The 17,731-nt window shown below is 48.3% G+C and overlaps 1 protein-coding gene across 18 annotated transcripts in view; it reads left to right on the top strand.

Moving 5' to 3' along the window:
* TNS1 (tensin 1) overlaps positions 1-17,731 on the top strand; it is a 222,287-nt gene that overhangs the window by 46,810 nt on the left and 157,746 nt on the right. For all 18 annotated transcript variants that reach the window (XM_019717741.2, XM_074312991.1, XM_074312995.1 and 15 more), the window contains exon 3: positions 7,019-7,056. In XM_019717741.2, coding sequence (XP_019573300.2) covers positions 7,019-7,056 — 38 coding nt within the window. The remainder of the gene's footprint in view (positions 1-7,018; positions 7,057-17,731) is intronic.

The raw sequence follows: 17,731 nt of genomic DNA, 5'->3' as shown, positions 1-17,731 counted from the left end.
AAGAAGGTAGGAAAAAGGGGGAAATCCAAGGGAAGGCTTAAGGCGCTGAGACCTTGAACCCCTGCCCCTTCCATCAAAGCAGTTCTGGTTTTAGGAGTTAAATATATGAAGAGGCATGATGGTGGCTCAGATGTCCTGGATTCAAATCCCAGCTCTGCCCCTTACTATGCAAACTTAGGTAGATTGCGTCACCTCTCTGAGCCTTGGTTACTTCACTTTTAAAGTGGGACATACAGCAAACCTCCTTCTCAGGTTACTGTGGAGATTAAATGAGATAATAGACATAAAGTGCTCAGAACAGAACCTGGCACATAGCAAGCATTCAATAAATATTAACCAATATCACTGAGATTCCACACAAGAATCCATCTGCGTGGCTATGAACATGAAAGTTTGAAAACTACCGGATGGCATGATCTAAAGGTTTCTTCTTGCTCCAACTGTAAGCCACACGATGCCCACTCCCCTGACCACCCCACGACACCTTGTAATAGTCAGCGTTCTCCAGAGAAACAGAACCAACAAGATGTATGGATGGAGAGATATTTATTATAAGGAATTGGCTCATGTGATTGTGGAGGTTTGGCAAATCCAAAATCTGCAGGGTGGGCCTTCAGGCTGGAGACCCTGGGAAGAGTGGCAGTTCAAGTCCAAGATCAGTCTGCTAGCAGGATTCCCTCTTGCTTTGTTCTATTCAGGACATCAACTGATTGGATGAGGCCCACCCACATTATGGAAGGCAATGGCTTTATTTAGTGTCTACTGATTTGAATGTTAATTTTATCCAAACAAACAAACAAACAAACAAACAAACAAACAAACAAACAAACCCTTCACAGAAACATCTAGAATAATGTTGAACAAATGTTCGGGTGCCATGGCCTAGCCAAATTGACACTATATAAACCATCATATACCTCCAGGCCAGGCTATGAAGATAAGTAGGGCAGGACAGGGCCATGAGGCCAGGTGGGCAGGTGGATGGCTGTGCCAGTCTCTCTGCCAGCCAGGGAAGGAGCTGAGGCCGGCTGGGCGTGTGGCCCTTTATCTCCGGGGTCAGGTGCACGCCGAGGCTCTGTGCTCATTTTCTGACTCGAGGCCAGGAGGAAAAGGCCATTTAGATCTCAACAATGTTGGCTTCCTGTGTTCCCGAGAGGCAGGAAGCCACTCCAGGACTGAGTATGCGGAGCCTAGTGAGGCAGGAGCCAGATCAGGGCTGACGGTGGGGGTGCAGTTCTCCAACCTGCAGGTAACATATGGACCCCTCCCCACTATGGGGCTGTCTGCTCCTCTCAAGCCACTGGCTGGACCCCACTGTGTGGAGGCAGTGTTGACACCTGTGGGTGGAGGTGGGGCTCTAAGTTTGACAAGGTCACTCCAAGAGGGCTTTATTTTGCAGGGTCATCGGCTTAAGAGGCCACTGCCTTCCATGGGAGCTGAGGGAAGCCATGGTCTGCTCACCTGGGGTTAATCCTGAGATGTGTGTCTGGGAGGACTCAGGCATCTGAGGGACGCCAGGAAGAGGGAGGCTGGGACATTCCTGCCTTTGCTTCCCCCCAATGAGAAGTGGTACCTTGTGCAGTGGGCATCCCTGTCAGCCAAGGGCTGGGGTTTCCTCAACAGCGTTTTGGATGTTTTCCGGGTAGAACCTGGGTTTCTCCCCATTTCTTGCTTGCAGGGAGGAAGAAGGAGGTGGTGACTGATGGAGAGACTGGCTGGGGTTAGCACAGGCCCTCACAGCTGGAAGAGGGTGTGGAGAGCATCTATTCCAGGGGTCAGAAACGCAAGGGCCTTCAGGGGAAATGCAGGCAAATGAGTGAGAGACAGCAGGGCGTGGTGGGAACCCCAGCGACCTGGAGAGAGCTGCTCTTTCTTAGTTGGAAAGGCCTCCCAACTAAGAACATAAGTCTTTGTGTTTTCAACATTGAGACAGCTAATAAAGACACAGATGCAAGCCCTGCCACCCTGAAGGTGCCAGTGCACTGCCTTCTTTGCTGAGCTGGAGTCTGAGACACAGAGAGGGGGCGTGAGTTACTTCATGTCACACAGCTATGAGACAGCAGCCAGGACTGGAACCCAGGTCTCCTGCCGAGGAGATGGGGGCTCTTCCGTGAAATAACAACATGACGAAGACGCTGAAGATCCTGCAGCTAGTTGCAAACCAGTACAGAGAGCAGACTGAGCCAACCGCGTATATTAACTCGTTTAATTCTCACCACAACCCAGTGAGGTAGATGCTATTATGCCCCCCATTGTGTGGATGAGGAAATGAAGGCTCACAGTGGTTAAGTAACCTGCCCAGGTCACAGAGCCAGTGCGCGACCAGCATCCGAGCTGTGAGTGCGGGCCTTCATGCAGGAGGTTAGTGGGTAGATGGAGAGCAGGACCCATGGGTGAGTGGATGAAGAATCAATGAACTCAGTTTCCCCAACCCCTCACCAGGCTTGAGCATAAGTGTGTTTGTACTGAAACTGTCAGGAAGCACTGACCACGGGCGCTCCTTGCCCACTCCCAGCAGGGCTGGGGCTGAACAGGAGGGCTCATCCACCCTCACTGCTGTGTGTTCTGTTGTCCCGGAATGTCAGCCCTGGTCCGAGGGGTTTAGGCTAGGGAGAATCATTCCAGTTTGAATTTATTGCACATTTATTGAGCCCCACCTGTATGTCAGACCCTGAGCTAGGGGAAGGGGCAGGATACAAAGCTGCAAAGTTGGACAGGACCTCCCTTTCTGCCTTAGAGAAACAGTTGGATATGAGGGAGAACACATCATAAAGTCCTCTCAGGGGACAAGAACTTTCCAAGGGGTGTGACCTGAAGAGTCTGGGAGCACAGAGAAGGGAGGGACCATTTTGGAATGCCTGATTATTCAGAGAGGGGCATTTTGAATTGGGCCTTGAAGGATGTTTATGAGTTCATCATTCTAGACCTGCTCCTTGCAGACTCAAAGTCTGTTTGGAGAGTTTGGTGTGGTAAGAATAGATATCTTTGGGGTAGCAGCTGGAGGTGGAGGCAAGACCAGGCTATGCAGGGCCTTATAAGTAGACTGGGGAGCTGGACAGAGTTTTCTAAGCAGGGGGTGATGTGAGCAGTTTGCCCTTGAGAATGGTCTGTGACTGTGGATTGAAGGGGCCGAGGCCGGTGGAAGGACCCTTGGTCTGAAGTGGTGCAGTGGTGGCAGGCTGGGGAGGAAGGTTGAGATTCAACAGTGTCATTGGAGTTACTTTCTGGGCCATGATGGATGACTAATTGCTTGGTAGGGTGAGGAAAGGAAAGAAGGAGTTACAGAGAGGAGCATGCATGTACCCAGGGAGCCAGGAAGGACCCGGGAGACGGGCTCCTGTCTCAGTTCCCTTTGGGCTTCTTGCTTTCTGAGGGATCCCGTGTCCTGGTTTTGTATTAGTTATCTGTAGCTGCACAACAAATTATCACAAAACTTAGCAGTTTAAAGTAAATACAAAATTATTATTTCACTTAGTTTCTGTATGTCAGGGATTCATCAGTGACTTGGGGTGGGGGGGCTGGACGCTGGGTGCCCATGAAGTTGCAGTCGAGATGTCAGCCAGGGCTGCAGTCATCTGAGGTCCTGACTGCAGCTGGGGCATCCACTTCCAGGGGGCTTTGTCATGTGCCAGCTGAATTGGTGCTGGCTGGTGGCAGGATGCCTCAGCTGTTCACCACATGGCCCTCCCCATAGGGCTGCTTGAGTGTCCTCATGACATGGTAACTGGCTTCTTCCAGAGGGAGTGATCCAAGAGACCAAGGCTGAAGCCACAATGCCTTTGATGACTTAGCCTCAGAAATCACACACCATCATTTCTACAATATCTGACTGGGTACATAAACCAGCCTGATTCACCATGGGAGGGGACTACAGAAGGGTGTGTATACCAGGAGGTGAGAAATACCAGGGCCACCCTGGAGGCTGGCTGCTACAATTTCCCTTTCTGTAACACATTTGAATGTGCCACTGATCTGGGGAATAAGAAGCCAGCAGAATGGCGTGGCCACGTTCCAAATTACAGCAGGAAGACTCACATTAGAGAGTAGGAAATACTGTCCTGTGGGAGAAGACCTGAGAAAGGTGACTAAGGTAGTAAAGGCAGCCTCCCTGGAGGGGACCCAAGGCAAGAGGGCATATTGGGGTCTGGGGCCAGGTGCTTCTGAAGGTGCAAAAACCTATCCTCCTGGGCTTGTCTGCGTCTGCCACTTGAGTTCAGTTTGCTGAGCTTCTGTCTTCTGGGCTGGGGGCTGAAGGAGGTCTTCCTTCATTCCCACTGAAGAGCTTTCAAGGACAAGCTCTGCATTCCAGCATGCAGGGAGCACTCACCTCATTCTCCTGCAAGTGCCCAGTGAGTGCCTGCCCACTGTGTGACAGGCAGGGCTGCACTGTGTGGTCATGCAGGCCCTTCACTGCCAAAGGTGCCTCCTCAAGAGAGCTCTGGAATCAGCCCATGCTTTTCTCACCAAGCCATGTACCCAGGTACGTGGAGTCCACCTGGAGAAACTTTCTTGCTGTTCCCACAAAGACACTGTACTCAGCTGTGTGTCCATGGAGCTGGTCTGCCCAGAGGGTGGGACTTTATCTCATTTGCACAAAGATGCTGTTTGGTGCTGTGGGCCTGGAGCAGACACTGTTCTAGCTACTAGGGAGATTGTGTCAGTAAGACAGGCATGCTCCCTGCCCTCATGAGTCTGGTGTGAGGAGATATACTATACGTACGTGAGCAAGAATTACCCCAGATGACTTCAGATAAGAAGGAAATTATCAGGGCGCTGCTGAGAAAGAATAATGGGGGAGCCTACTGTAATGTGGATGGTCAGGCAAAGCCTCTTTGAGGAGATGGCTTTCAGGGGATTCCGGAAGTAGAGGAAAGATTTGACTCAGTGAACAGTGGAGAGCTGAGGGGAGGGAGAGCTTTCCAGGCAACCAGAACAGCAAGTGCAAGCGCCTGGACGTAGGAAAGCGCTTAGTGCATTGGGAACTGTCAGAAGTATGAAGTATGATGCTGGAGGGAGATGGAGTCCTGGCTCCCATTGTCCTTTTAGTGTCTAGACGGGTTGGGAGGCCGGAGCAGACACAGGGATGCTGTTGTGGTTGGATATAAGATGCTGGGGGGAGGGTGTGGCTCCGAAAAAGAGTGTGGTGGGCATGATTAAATGGGGGTGCACATACACTCCCAGAGAGATCTTCAGTCATGTCCAACTCAGCCAACATTTATTAAGCCTCTACTGTGTACCTGGCACTATGTAGTGTGTGTGTGTGCACGCGTGCGTGTGTGCGTGAGAGAGAGAGAGAGAGAGAGAGAGAGATCTTGAAGGAGTCTACAACGGTAGGAACCAAAGTTGTGGTGGAAAGTGTGCGCTCTGGTGATAGAGACAGCCTTCGTTTCTTCTTCAAGAAGCTAGGGAACAGTGAGAGCCCAGGACTTATTCTGGAAGGCCTGGGGTTTGATTAGCAGAGGAAGGGGAATGGTCCCTCTGTCTGGAGGCAGTGGCTTAGTGGGGGACCTGCCTGGCTGGAAGGGCCTTCCAAGCTCAGGCCACATGGCCCGAGGCTTTCTGAATTCCACATTCCAAGGCCAGAAAAGAAGGCATGGGGGTGGGGCTGGGGAGGCTGCGGCTGTCAGAGTGGAAACACCTTCTGGAGGGGAGCTGCCACCTGGGGTAGTGGGGGTGGGGGAGAGAGAGAAACAGAGAGCCTAGCCAGATGGGCATGATTTGACTTGGGTGGCCAGGGGTGGGTATGTCCTGGTAACTGGGGGTGGAGTGGCCAGGGGTGGAGAAGTCCCTGAGCTGGGCTGGCTGGCTGGCTGGCTGGCTGGTGGGGTCAGGAAAGCCTTGTTCAGCACCAGCTGAGTCACAGGACTGAGCTGGGGCCAGGACTAGGTTCTGGAAGAACAAGGTCCCAGGCTAGGGCCAGTGGCCAAGGTCACATCCCAGACTCCACCCAGTATGCCTCCCAGCTTCTCCCCAACCCCCATTCCCACAAACCAGAAGCCTTAGAGTGTCCCCCTTTCCCAGTGCTCCCAACCCACACACCTCTGCAGGCCCTGGGGAGCCAACAAGGCCTACTCCGTGCAGGAACTCAGCTCTAGCACCCCTCACCCCATCTATGGGACCTGGTGGGTGGGAGGGGACCACCAAGTCCTTAGGTGGAGGGCCCTGAGGGTGGGGCGTGCAGGGCTAGGACATTCCAGGCTGTGGGGACCCCTTAGGAAATTTGATTCCAGCTTCTGGTAGTGGGAGGGAGTAGCAAGTCCTGTGAGTGTGTGTGTGTGTGTGTGTGTGTGTGTGTTTCAAGCCATGCATGTGCAGTTTGTGAATCTGTATGAACATCTGTCCACATGTCTGTGTCAGGCTGCACTCTAAGGGTCTCCCATGAAACTGTGTGTGTGTTGGTGCCCCCGTCAGAGGTTTCTCCTTGGGCATGGGTGTGCATGTGTGAGGCTATATGTGTGTATGGCTGAGTGTATGAGTGTAAGTGGTTATGAGTGAGTGTCTGTGTGTGTGTCTGGGTGTAAATGTGTGTGTGTGTGTGTGCATGATTCTCTGCTGGACTATGAAATGGGTCTGTGCGTCTCTCTCTGGGGGACAGTGAGTATGATGGTGACTCCCAGGTGGCAGCTGCCTGCCTGTTGTGTGTGTAAGGGGAGAAAGCCCCCCTTATTCCTTGGAGCGGCTGAAGTGGGGCCTGGGTCGGGCCACCTCGGCCCCTGGCAAGGATCCAGTGTGGGGACACAGTCCCCTTCTCTCCCCTGCTCCTCCCACCGTCCCCAGCCAGCTGGAGGGGCGCTGGCAATGGGGGCTCAGTGCATGCCCGGCTCTGGGTCCGCAATCCCCGTCGTTCCCGCCCCGCAGGCCCCGGGGAGTTGCGGCAGCCGCCCCCTCCGCCCCCTCCTCTCTGCGTCCCTCCTTCCCTCCCAAGCGCGATTGCGGGCGGGGTGGGAGGAGATTTCGCCGGAGTTTCCATTTCATACCTCGCGGCTAAACTTTCTTTCTGTGTCTCGCCCTCTTGCAGTCTGCAGCTTCTCCTGTCATCGGAAATGCCAGGCCAAGGTAAGGGGCCGCGGGCCAGCTGGCCCTTGAGGGGGGTGGGGGCTTGGGGACGAGACGGGCTTGGGGTCGTGGGACTGGAGTGTGTGTGGGGGCGCGCCGGAGGGGCGGGGGCAGTGCCCGGGTCGTCCCCTCCTCCTCTCTTTGTTTATGCAAAGCTTCGGCCGTAGATCGGCCTCAGGTCAAGGTGAAGGCGAGGGCCGGGGGGCAGGGTGAGGGAGCAACGGGGGATGGGCTGGGGAGCACGGCTCAAAGTTTCGATGTCTTCTGGAGGTGGCTGGCGGGGACGATCTCCGAGAGAGGGGCCTTTGAAGGTATTTCCCCTAGTTTTCAAGGGGTGGGGGTAGGAGGGGGAGGGGGATGCAGTTCAATTATCCTGCGGGCCGCACAGAGCCCTGGTTGGCCCGATTTGTGCAGTTTAGAAAAAGTCGGGATGGGGCCACAGCCACAGGACCAGGACACAGAGGGGATAGGAGGGCAAGTGTGGATTAGGGACTAAAGATTCCAAAGTCAAGGTCACGCTCCGCGGGGAACCTCCTGAACTGCCATCCTACTCTCTTTATTGGCTAGGTCCCACTTTGGTCCTCAGGTTCCCCATCAGTGTTTCCTGGCTGGTCTTGGTGGGAGAGGAAAACTGAGGCAAGAAGACCAGAGGGATTGTTGGGTCCTGGTTGGCCAGGCTGGCTGGACCCATGCTGCATCTTTTCAGGCCAGGACAGAGGAGTGATGGATCAGCTGGTGGTGGCTTCTTGGAGTAAGGGCGGGGGATGGATTATGAAGGATTATTTGGGAAGGAAATTATTCTGTCAGATGGGCTTAACTCTCTGGAGGTGAAAATGCTTGGCTTTCACCTTTCATATGCAGCCAATCTCTGCACTGTCCCTATTATTGCTTTTATCCCTCCTGCCCTCTCACTCCTACTTTTGCTGTTAACACTTGATCTTTCCAGGAAGGAGTTCAGTGAATGCAAAGAGGAGGGAGGATGCTTCAAAAAGGAGCATTGAGCCTTTGAGCCCCTGGATCTGGTGCATCTCATGCTCTACTTGCTGGGTGGCCTTGGGCAAGTCATGTAACCTCTCTGAGCCTCCGTCTCATCCTCAAGGATATGGGACTAGGAAAACATTATTATGAGGATGAGTTGGGATAATGTATGGGAAGTGCCTGATGCATGGTAGGTGCTCAGAAACATAGCAATTGATTGTTATCAATTGGTCGTTCCAAGGGCCAAATGTTACCTCGAAGGGTGCTGATGGAGCAGGCAGGTCTACAAGGGAATCCATTTCCTGCTGGGTGACCTTGCTCAAGCAAAGTACACAGCCTTGCTGGGGGCATCTCCCCACCTGTAAACTCCAGGTTGGAGTGCTTTCCTAGTGCAGGGGGAAGGGGCCTGGCTCGCAGTGGGCACATCTGTACAGCCTGCCCTCGCGTTGTCTTCTACTTTTCTGACTCCCTCAGCTGTTTTGTCTCCAAGTGGAGAATGAGTTTCTGCTTTTCCCTCCAACTCCCTCATTGTTCTCTTCATCCAGAGCAGACTTTTTCCATCCTTCACCCCAGAACCTTGCAGTGTTCTTGCTTCTCCCCAGTCCACCCCCTCCCAACCTTCCTTCCTGCACCTGTTTCTCTTAATAACAACGAACATTTGTACAGTGCCCCAGGCCTTAGAAAGCACTTCAGCACATTATCTGATTTTATTCTTTTAATTCCATCAGAGCATAAAATGGGCTGAAAAATCCTGTTGTTTTACAAATATGGAAGCCAAGGCACCCAAAGTTTGAATGACTTTCCTAAGATCTCACAGTGTAGTTCCTCACTTATTTCTGTCCCTGGGTCTTTGTGCTTCCTTTTGAGTCTCTCTCCTTGCCTACCAGCTGACATTTCTTGATCCTCACCTGCCCCTGCCCCTTTGCCTTCCTTTCTTGCAGTAGTAGATACAGTTAGATGGAATAAAGGGGTGAACGTTCTGGCAGTGAAGGGTTGAGTAGGGCCAATGGGGGGAACCAGAGACCCCAAGTGGTGGGACAGAAGGTGGCCTTTGTATAGCTGCCTCCTCTCTGGAAACAGGGATGCTAAAGGTGACTTCTGGGGGTGTGACTGCCTGGCAATTCTGGCATATGCTGGGGGCTCAGGATACACCAGGCTGCAGGAATATGCTGTACCCAGCCAAGGCCAACCAGGAGGGGAGTGGTGGACTGGCAGGGCAGTGGCCGGGCAGACAGATGGGGCTTGCTATAACATTTTCCTCTATAGGAAATGGGACCCATTGGTGGTGTGAGCCCCACCCAGCTGGCAAGTCTTCCCATAAACCACAGCAACTCTTACTCTTGCTCTGCCTTTTCCTCTTGCTGGGAAGGGCAGTGTGAGCCCCAGAGCACACAGCAGAGCTCTGTTCTCTGGGTTTTATAACCAGGTCAACTTGAAGGTCCCCTCAACCATCCCCCTACCTTGAGACAGGACTCATTAAACAAATGTTTACTGAGCATTTTCCATGTGCCAGACACTGTTCTAGGTGCATAACACACACAAGGCCTTTGGCCTCATGGGGCTGACATTCTAGTAGGGGAGACAGGCAACAAATAGGCAAATATGTCACGTAAGGAAATGAGTTAGAGCAGTGGGTTAGAGAGGGATTAGGCCCTGGTGGCCTAGGAAAACTTCTCAGAGGAAGTATTGTGTAAGATGAGACCCAACTGATGTTACATGATGATCTGAGAGATGAAAAGAGCAAATGCAAAGGCCCTGAGGTGATAGGAGCTTTTCAGGCTTGAAAGAAGGCCGCATGCTGGAGAGTTGTGAGCCCTGGAGGGTTTTTGAGTACGAAAGACACGATCTGATCTCTACTCTGAGAAGGCCACTCTGGCCTTGAGCAGGGACTGGGAGATGGGCCAAGATGCCACTGATGTTGCCCAGGTGAGACAGGCTGGTGGATTCGTCTGTGGCACTTACAGGAAAGGTTGTGAGAAAGGGCCAGGTCTGGGATGCATTCTGGGGTAGAGCCCAGAGCCTGGCTGACGGATGGGATGTTGGGTGTGAGAAAGAGAATGGGCTCAAGGATGACTCCTAGGTTCTTGGCCAGAGTGACGGGGTGCACGTGGTTCCATTTACTGGACTGAGATGGATGAAGTGTGTGAGAAATTTCTAGGAAGGAGGTGCCAGGATTTCTGCTTTGCTTGGTCTCTTATTTCACAGTTCTCCCACACACTGGGGATTTCTTGCGGAGGTTGATTCCTCTCCTATCCTCTTAAAATTCATTCTACTCTGGACACCCCTCCAGTAAGTGGCTGGTTCTGGATGCCTTCAGTTCCCACCTTCCAGACTATTCCTGCAGCATGAACCCATGGCTCGGAGAGGGGCTGTAATATTTATACGTAGCAATACAATGTAACAAAGTACCCCCAAATTTAATAACTTAAAGCAGCAACACACATTTATTATCTCATACAGTTTCTGTGGGTCAGAAATTTGGGAGGGCCTTAGCTGGGGATTCTGGCCTGGAGTCTCTCAAGGAGTAGCCGTCAAGATGTCGGCTGTGCTGCAGTCACCTGAAGGCTTGACTGGGGCTAGAGGATCTGCTTCCAAAGTGGTTCACTCGTGCGGCAGGCAAGTTGGGGCTGGCTGTGGTCAGGAGGTCTCAGTTTCTTGCCACATGGACTTCTCCATAGGGCTGCTTGAGTGTCCTCCTGACATGGCAGCTGGCTTCCTCAGAGTGGGTGATTCAAGAAGGAGCAAGGCGAAAGCCACAATCCCTTTTATATACTAGCCTTGGAAGACAAACACTGTTATTTCTACAATATTCTATTGGTTACACAGGTCATCCCCACTGAGTGTGGGAGGGGCCTATATGAGGGCATAAATACCTGAGGCAAGAATCAATGGGCACCATCTTGGAGGCTGATGGCCATCGATGCCCAGAGAGAGCTATGCTGACCTGGCTCCCGGGAGGCCACAGAGTTGGAAATCAGGTATACCTGGGTTTAAACTCTACCTCTGCTGCCCTCCAGCTATGTGAGTTGGGTTGTAGAGGATTAATTGCACATTGGCATATAGTGCAATCGGCACTATATGGCCTATGGCACTAATTTGCATATGGCACCTTTCTCCTTTTTTGGAACCACAAACGAAGACTGGAAAGGAGCCCAGGTATTCTGTGCCCAGTTCCTTGCCACTTGCCTGCTTGAGAGAAAATGCTCAGTGTTGGTAGAGGAGAGGCCTCAGTTCTCAGCTCGGAGTAGATGTTAAATACATGTTTATTGCACAAATAAGGGTAGATAGGTGTAGTGCATCCTCAGCTTCTAAGAGTGCCTGGCCCATTGTAGGGGTTCCAATGAAGGAGTGAAGGAAAGGTATAAAGGAATGTTGAAAAACATGAGTTTCCTATTTAGGGAGAGGCTGGGGCAGGGAGCAAATGAGAGCAGGAAAGAAGGAACAGTGAAACCATTTTTTAATTCCCCTCCCAAAAGCCCTTTATCTCCTGACACAGGTATGCTCCAAATAGTAATTCTAGTCATTTACATTTTCTAGTTGGGGTCTAACTCACACACTATCAAGAACACAAATTGATAAATTAGTACATATATATGAACCAGATGAAAATCTAGAACTTTTCCAGCACTCCAGAAGCAGCCCATGTACTCCCCTCAAAGTCAACATCCCCCAAAGTAATTGCTATTCTTACTTGTACCGTCAGAGATTCATTTTACCTCCTTTTGAATTTCATATAACTTGAATCGTACAGGATGTTTACTCTTGCGTCTGGCTTATTTCACTCAACATTAGGTCCGGGAGGCTCATCTCATCTGTGTTCTTGAGGGTTGCAGTGGTTCATTCTTTTTTATTGCTATGTTGTATTCCCTGTGTTGAATCAACCACAATTTATTTATCCATTCCACTGTTGATTGCCATTTGGGCTATTTCCAGTTTTGGGCTGTTATGAATAGACCTGCTCTGAATATTGAATCACCTGTGTCTACACGGAACTTGGTAATACACAAAATGTTTCCACTGACTTTCTCAGTTCTGTGAGGTGGGCAAGGCTCATGGTAACCCCATTTTATAGATCCGAAATTGAGGTACAGGGAGGGTAACCACCTTGGATGAGGGCATCTGGGCACAGTGGCCTTCTGCACAATTCTGGCACTGTCCTGGGATAAATGGGTGGGGAACAGGTGAGAAAGGAATAGAGAATGTGAGCGAGCAAGAGAAACGGATGAATAGAGAAAAGAGGCTGGTTCAGGCACCCTGCTCCCCCGCTCTCCTCCTAAATCTCCTGAAGGAAGCAAATTCTAAGCCTCCCTTAGTTCCCACCCTTATGTCACATAGGGGTTCTTATCTGGCCCCAATTATTTCTCTCCTGTTGGGGATTTAAAATGAATGGTCCAGGATTTGTCTTCCACTTTTATGCACAGTGTGTATATACACAGTAGATTTTCTTCTCTTTGACTTTTCTCTTCGCTCACCCACTATGATTCCACAACCTCCAGTCGGTACAGTTTATTTAGTCATGTATTTATGATTTTAAGGAGATTTTTAATTTTAGAGTCGATTTACAGAGAAGTTGCAAAAGGTAATACAGAGTACCTGCATAGCCCACACTGTTTCCTCTAATCCCCAGATACGTTTTTGAGAAATGCTTTTTTAACTCCTGATTTGCCCCCTTGTTGTGAAAGACTAGTCCCAGCTGACAAGAGCAGCTCCTTCCAGCAAAATGCCGATTGTCCATCCCCGGTCAGGTAAGAGTTAAATGAAAGGACCAGGCATGAATTTTTGACCAGGCATCCCTCAGCCTCTGGGCAGCAATTTCTCACCTACCCTCTTCCCAGACTCTGCACCCCCCTGTCCTAAGCAACAGGTGAAGGGAGTGGGGAGGCTGCAGCGATAACTTGGTCTCCCCCGTACCAAGGGGTTTAAATCCCATTCTTTAAGCTTGAAAGGAAAGGAAATCCCATAATTAACCCCCACCTTTCAGTCACATTACACATCACCTTTCCTGCTCTCTCATAAACACACCTGCAGCCTTCCTTCACAGTTGTGTTGGAGGCTTGTTGTATTCTCCTGCTACTAAGAATAGCTGTGTTGGGGGAGGTTCATGGCCCCGGGACTCATCAACTGCTCTGAGACCAGTGGCATGTGGAAGCTCTTTGGCCTTGGAGACAGAATGTTGAGTTTAAATCCTGACTATGTCAATAACTGGCTGTGTGACCTTGGGCAAGTTACTTCACCTTTCTGAGCCCCAGTTTCCGCATGTGTAACATGGGGTAATTATAGTAGGACTTATCTTGTAGGATTCTTGTGAGCACTGAGAATGACAAACCAGCTAGAATACCAAGCTCAAAATTAAGTGGTCAAAAGTTGCTAATATTTATTATTTTGTATTTCTCCTGCCTTCTCCTAACTTATAAAAGGTGGGGAGAATTTGTGAGACCAACAAAGCTTGCTGAGGGTACTGGTGTCAAGGCTGGAGACTTGCGTATGTTTTGCTTCTCTTCTCTCTCTCCATTATCAAGGAAGAGTGAGGAAATTGTGCAGGCGAATATAATGTGTCTTTTGCTTGTTTGCTTGCCTCAGGGCTCCTGATATCTGTAGCAGCCTGTCAGACCTGGTCTGTACATTAGAATCACCTGGGTGCTTTAAAAATACTTATGTCTGGGTCCTAGTCCCCAGAGATTCTGATTTAATTGGTTTGGGGCCTGACCCAGGCATTGGGATTTTAAGAAGTAGCAACCAGTGGTGGGAGTGTCAAATGGTAGAACCGTTCCAGAAAACAGTCTGACCGTTCTGTAAAAGTTATACATACCCTTGCCAGGTGACCCAGCAATTCCACTTCTAGGTATTTACCTAAGAGAAATAGAAACGTGGCCACAAAAAGACTTGTGCATAAATAGTCATAACAGCTTCATTCACAGTAGCCCAAACTGGAGAAACTGGAATATTCCATAACACGTGGATGGACAAATTCTGATATAATGGTCCAGTCGAATACCACTCAGCAATAAAAAGAAATGAACTATTGTTATGCATAGCATCTGGATGAATATCTGAAACATTGTGCTGAGCGAAAGAAGCCAGATGCAAAAGAAGATGTATGTACCGGGTGATTCCATTTTTATGAAATTCTCAACAAGGCAAAACTATCGTGACAAAATGCAGACTAGGAGTTTCCTGGAACTGGGGGTGGTGGGAAGACTGACTGCAAAAGGATGTGAGGGAACTTTTTTTAGGTGAGAGAAATGTTTTTTATCTTGATTGTGGTGGTAGTTATGCATATTTAAAAAAATTTTTTATTGAGGAATATTGGGGAACAGTGTGTTTTTCCAGGACCCATCAACTCCATGTCAAGTGGTCGTTTTTTCAATCTAGGAGGGCGCAGCTCACTGGCCCATGTGGGAATCGAACTGGCGACCTTGGTGTTATGAGCACTGCGCTCCAACCACAGAGCCAACCGGCCACCCCGGTTATGCACATTTTAACATTTGTCAAACTCATTTGACTACGTGCTTCAAAGGGATGCATGGATTGGATGTACATTATATCTCAATAAAGTTGATTTAAATGAAAGCTTCTCAGATGAGTCTCTGCAGCCACATCTGAGAAATGCTGGTCTACCACTTCTGAAGACCCATCTCTGTCCTTTCTGCCGTGGTCAGCACCGAGCACAGTTCCAAGTGCGTCATGGTGCTTTCTGGGGCCAACGGCCGCTCTCACTCTTTATTTTTTTTTGTAACAACTTTGTTGAGGTATAATTTACATACCATACAACTCACCCATTTAAAGTGTACAATTCAACGATTTTTTTTTGTACATTCAGTGTTGTGCAACCATTGTCAATCAATATTAGAATATTGTCATCACCTTGAAAGGAAACCCCGTTCACTGTAGCTATCACTCCTCAGTCCCTCTAACCATCCCCTGACTCCTTCTACGGCCCTAAGCAACCACTCATCTGTCTTCTGTCTCTGCATATTTCCCTATTCTGGAGATTTCATATAAATGGAATAATAAAATGTATTGTCTTTATGACTGGCTCTTTCACTTAGCATAATGTTTTCAAGGTACATCCATTTTATGGCTGACTAATATTCCACTGCATGAGTACACCACGTCTTGTTTATCCATTCATCAGTTGATGGACAATTGAATTGTTTCCATCTTTTGGTTAATATGAATAATGCTGCCATGGATATGCATGTACAAGTTTTGTGTGGACATACGTTTTCACTTCTTTTGGGTATATACCTATGAGTGGAATTGCTGGGTCACATGCTAACTCTATGTTTAACTTTTTGAGGAAATGCCAAACTGTTTTCAGCATAGTTTATATTAGTTTTCTAGGTCTGTTGTAACAAAGTACCACAATCTGGGTGACTTAAAATAACGGAAATTTATTATCTCACAGTTCCGGAGGCTAAAAATCCCAAATCAAGGTATGGGCAGGTCATGCTCTCTGAAAACTGTAGGGGAATCCTTCTTTGCCTCTTTCTAGCTTCTGGTGGTTTGCTGGAAATCCTTGGAGTTTCTTGGGTTAAAGATGGATCACTCCAATTCTCTGTCTTCACATGGTATTTTCCCTGTGTATCTTCACATCATCTTCCCTCTGTGTCTGTCTGTCTTTGTGTCTCGAAATTTCTATAAGGATGCCAGTCATATTGGATTAAGGTCCACCATCATGACCTCATTTTAATTTGATCACCTCAACTTTCTAATAAGGTCACATTCTGAGGTACTGGAGAGCAAGACTTTGACATATCTTTTCTGGGCGACACAACCCATAACAAAGCCGTACCATTTTACATTCTCACCAGCAATGTATGAAGGTTCTCATTTCTCCACATCCTCCTCAACACTTATCTGACTTTTTGATTATAGCCATCCTAGTGGATATGAAGTGGTATCTCATTGTGGTTTTTGATTTGATTTGCCTGATGGCTAACGATGTTGAGCATCTTTTCATGTGCTTACTGGTCACTTGTGTATCTCTTTTGGAGAAATTTCTATTCAGATTCTTTGCCCATTTAAAAAATTAGGTTGCCTTTTTATTACTGAGTTTTTAAGAGTTCTGTAAATGTTGAGGATACAAGTCCCTTGTCAGATATATGATTTGAGGTATTTTTTTTCCCATTCTGTGGATTGTCTTTTCACTTTGTAGCATGAAAGTTTTAAAATTTTGATCAAGTGAAATTTATCTGTTTTTTCTTCTATGACTTCTGCTTTTGGTGTCATATCTAAGAATCCATTTCCAAATCCAAGGTCACGAAGATTTACCTCTATGCTTTCTTCTAAGAGTTTTATAGTTTTGGCTCTTACAGTTACGTCTTTCATCCACTTTTGAGTTAATTTTTATGTATGGTAGGAGGTAAGGGCCCAACTGCATCCTTTTGCACTTGCCTATCCAATTGTCCCAGAACCATTTGTTGAAAAGACTATTCTTTCTCCACTGTATGATCCTGGCAACCTTGTCAAAAATCACTTGACCATAGATGTGAGGGTTTATTTCCAGACTCTTAATTCTATTCCATTGATATATATGTCTATCCTGACACCAATACCACACTATTTTAATTACTGTTGCTTTGTAGTAAGTTTTGAAATTGGGAAACGTATCTTCCAACTTTGTTTTTCTTTTTCAAGATTTCTTGGCTATTCTGCATCCCCTTGAGTTTCCATATTAGTTTTAGGATCAGCCTATCAATTTCTACAGAGCAGCCAGCTGGGATTCTAATGGGGGTTAAATTGAATCTGTAGGTCAGTTTGGGGAGTATTGTCATTTTAACAATGTTGAGTCCTCTGACCCATGAGTATAGGATGTCTTTCCATTTATTTAGATCTTCTATAATTTTAACACTGTTTTGTAGCTTTCAGAGTATGATAGGTTTTGAATTTTTTTTGTTCAATCTATTCATAAGTATTTTGTTTTTGATACTATTTTAAATGGAATATTTTTCTTAATTTCATTTTAAATTCTTCATTGCCAGTGTATAGAAATACAACTGATCTTTTTTTTATAAAGATTTTATTGGGGAAAGGGAACAGTACTTTATTGGGGAACAGTGTGTACTTCCAGGACTTTTTTCCAAGTCAAGTTGTTGTCCTTTCAATCTTAGTTGTGGAGGGTGCCGTTCAGCTTCAAGTTGTTGTCCTTTCAATCTTAGTTGTGGAGGGCGCAGCTCAGCTCCAGGTCCAGTTGCCGTTGCTAGTTGCAGGGGGCACAGCCCACCATCTCTTGCGGGAGTTGAGGAATTGAACTGGCAACCTTGTGGTTGAGAGGACTTGCTCCAACCAACTGAGCCATCCGGGAGTCCAGTGGCAGCTCAGCTCAAGGTGCCGTGTTCAATCTTAGTTGCAGGGGGCGGAGCCCACCATCCCTTGCGGGACACGAGGAGTTGAATCGGCAACCTTGTGGTTGAGAGCCCAGTGGCCCATGTGGGAATCGAACTGGCAGCCTTTGGAGTTAGGAGCATGGAGCTCCAAATGCCTGAGCCACCGGGCCAGCCCTGTGGGTATTTTTTTGATTGCTAATTCAATCTCTGTGTTTGTTATAGGTCTATTCAGATTTTTTATTTCTTCTTGAGTCAGTTTTGGTACTTGGTATCTTTTTATGGATTTGTCCATTTCATCTGACTTATCTAATTTATTGACATACAATTGTTCATACCGTAGTATTATTTCAAAATTCTTTTGATTTCTG

The sequence above is a fragment of the Rhinolophus sinicus genome, linkage group LG01, assembly GCF_036562045.2.
Source record: "Rhinolophus sinicus isolate RSC01 linkage group LG01, ASM3656204v1, whole genome shotgun sequence".
Classification (NCBI taxonomy): Eukaryota; Metazoa; Chordata; class Mammalia; order Chiroptera; family Rhinolophidae; genus Rhinolophus; species Rhinolophus sinicus.
This window is presented reverse-complemented; position numbering and strand designations above follow the sequence as displayed.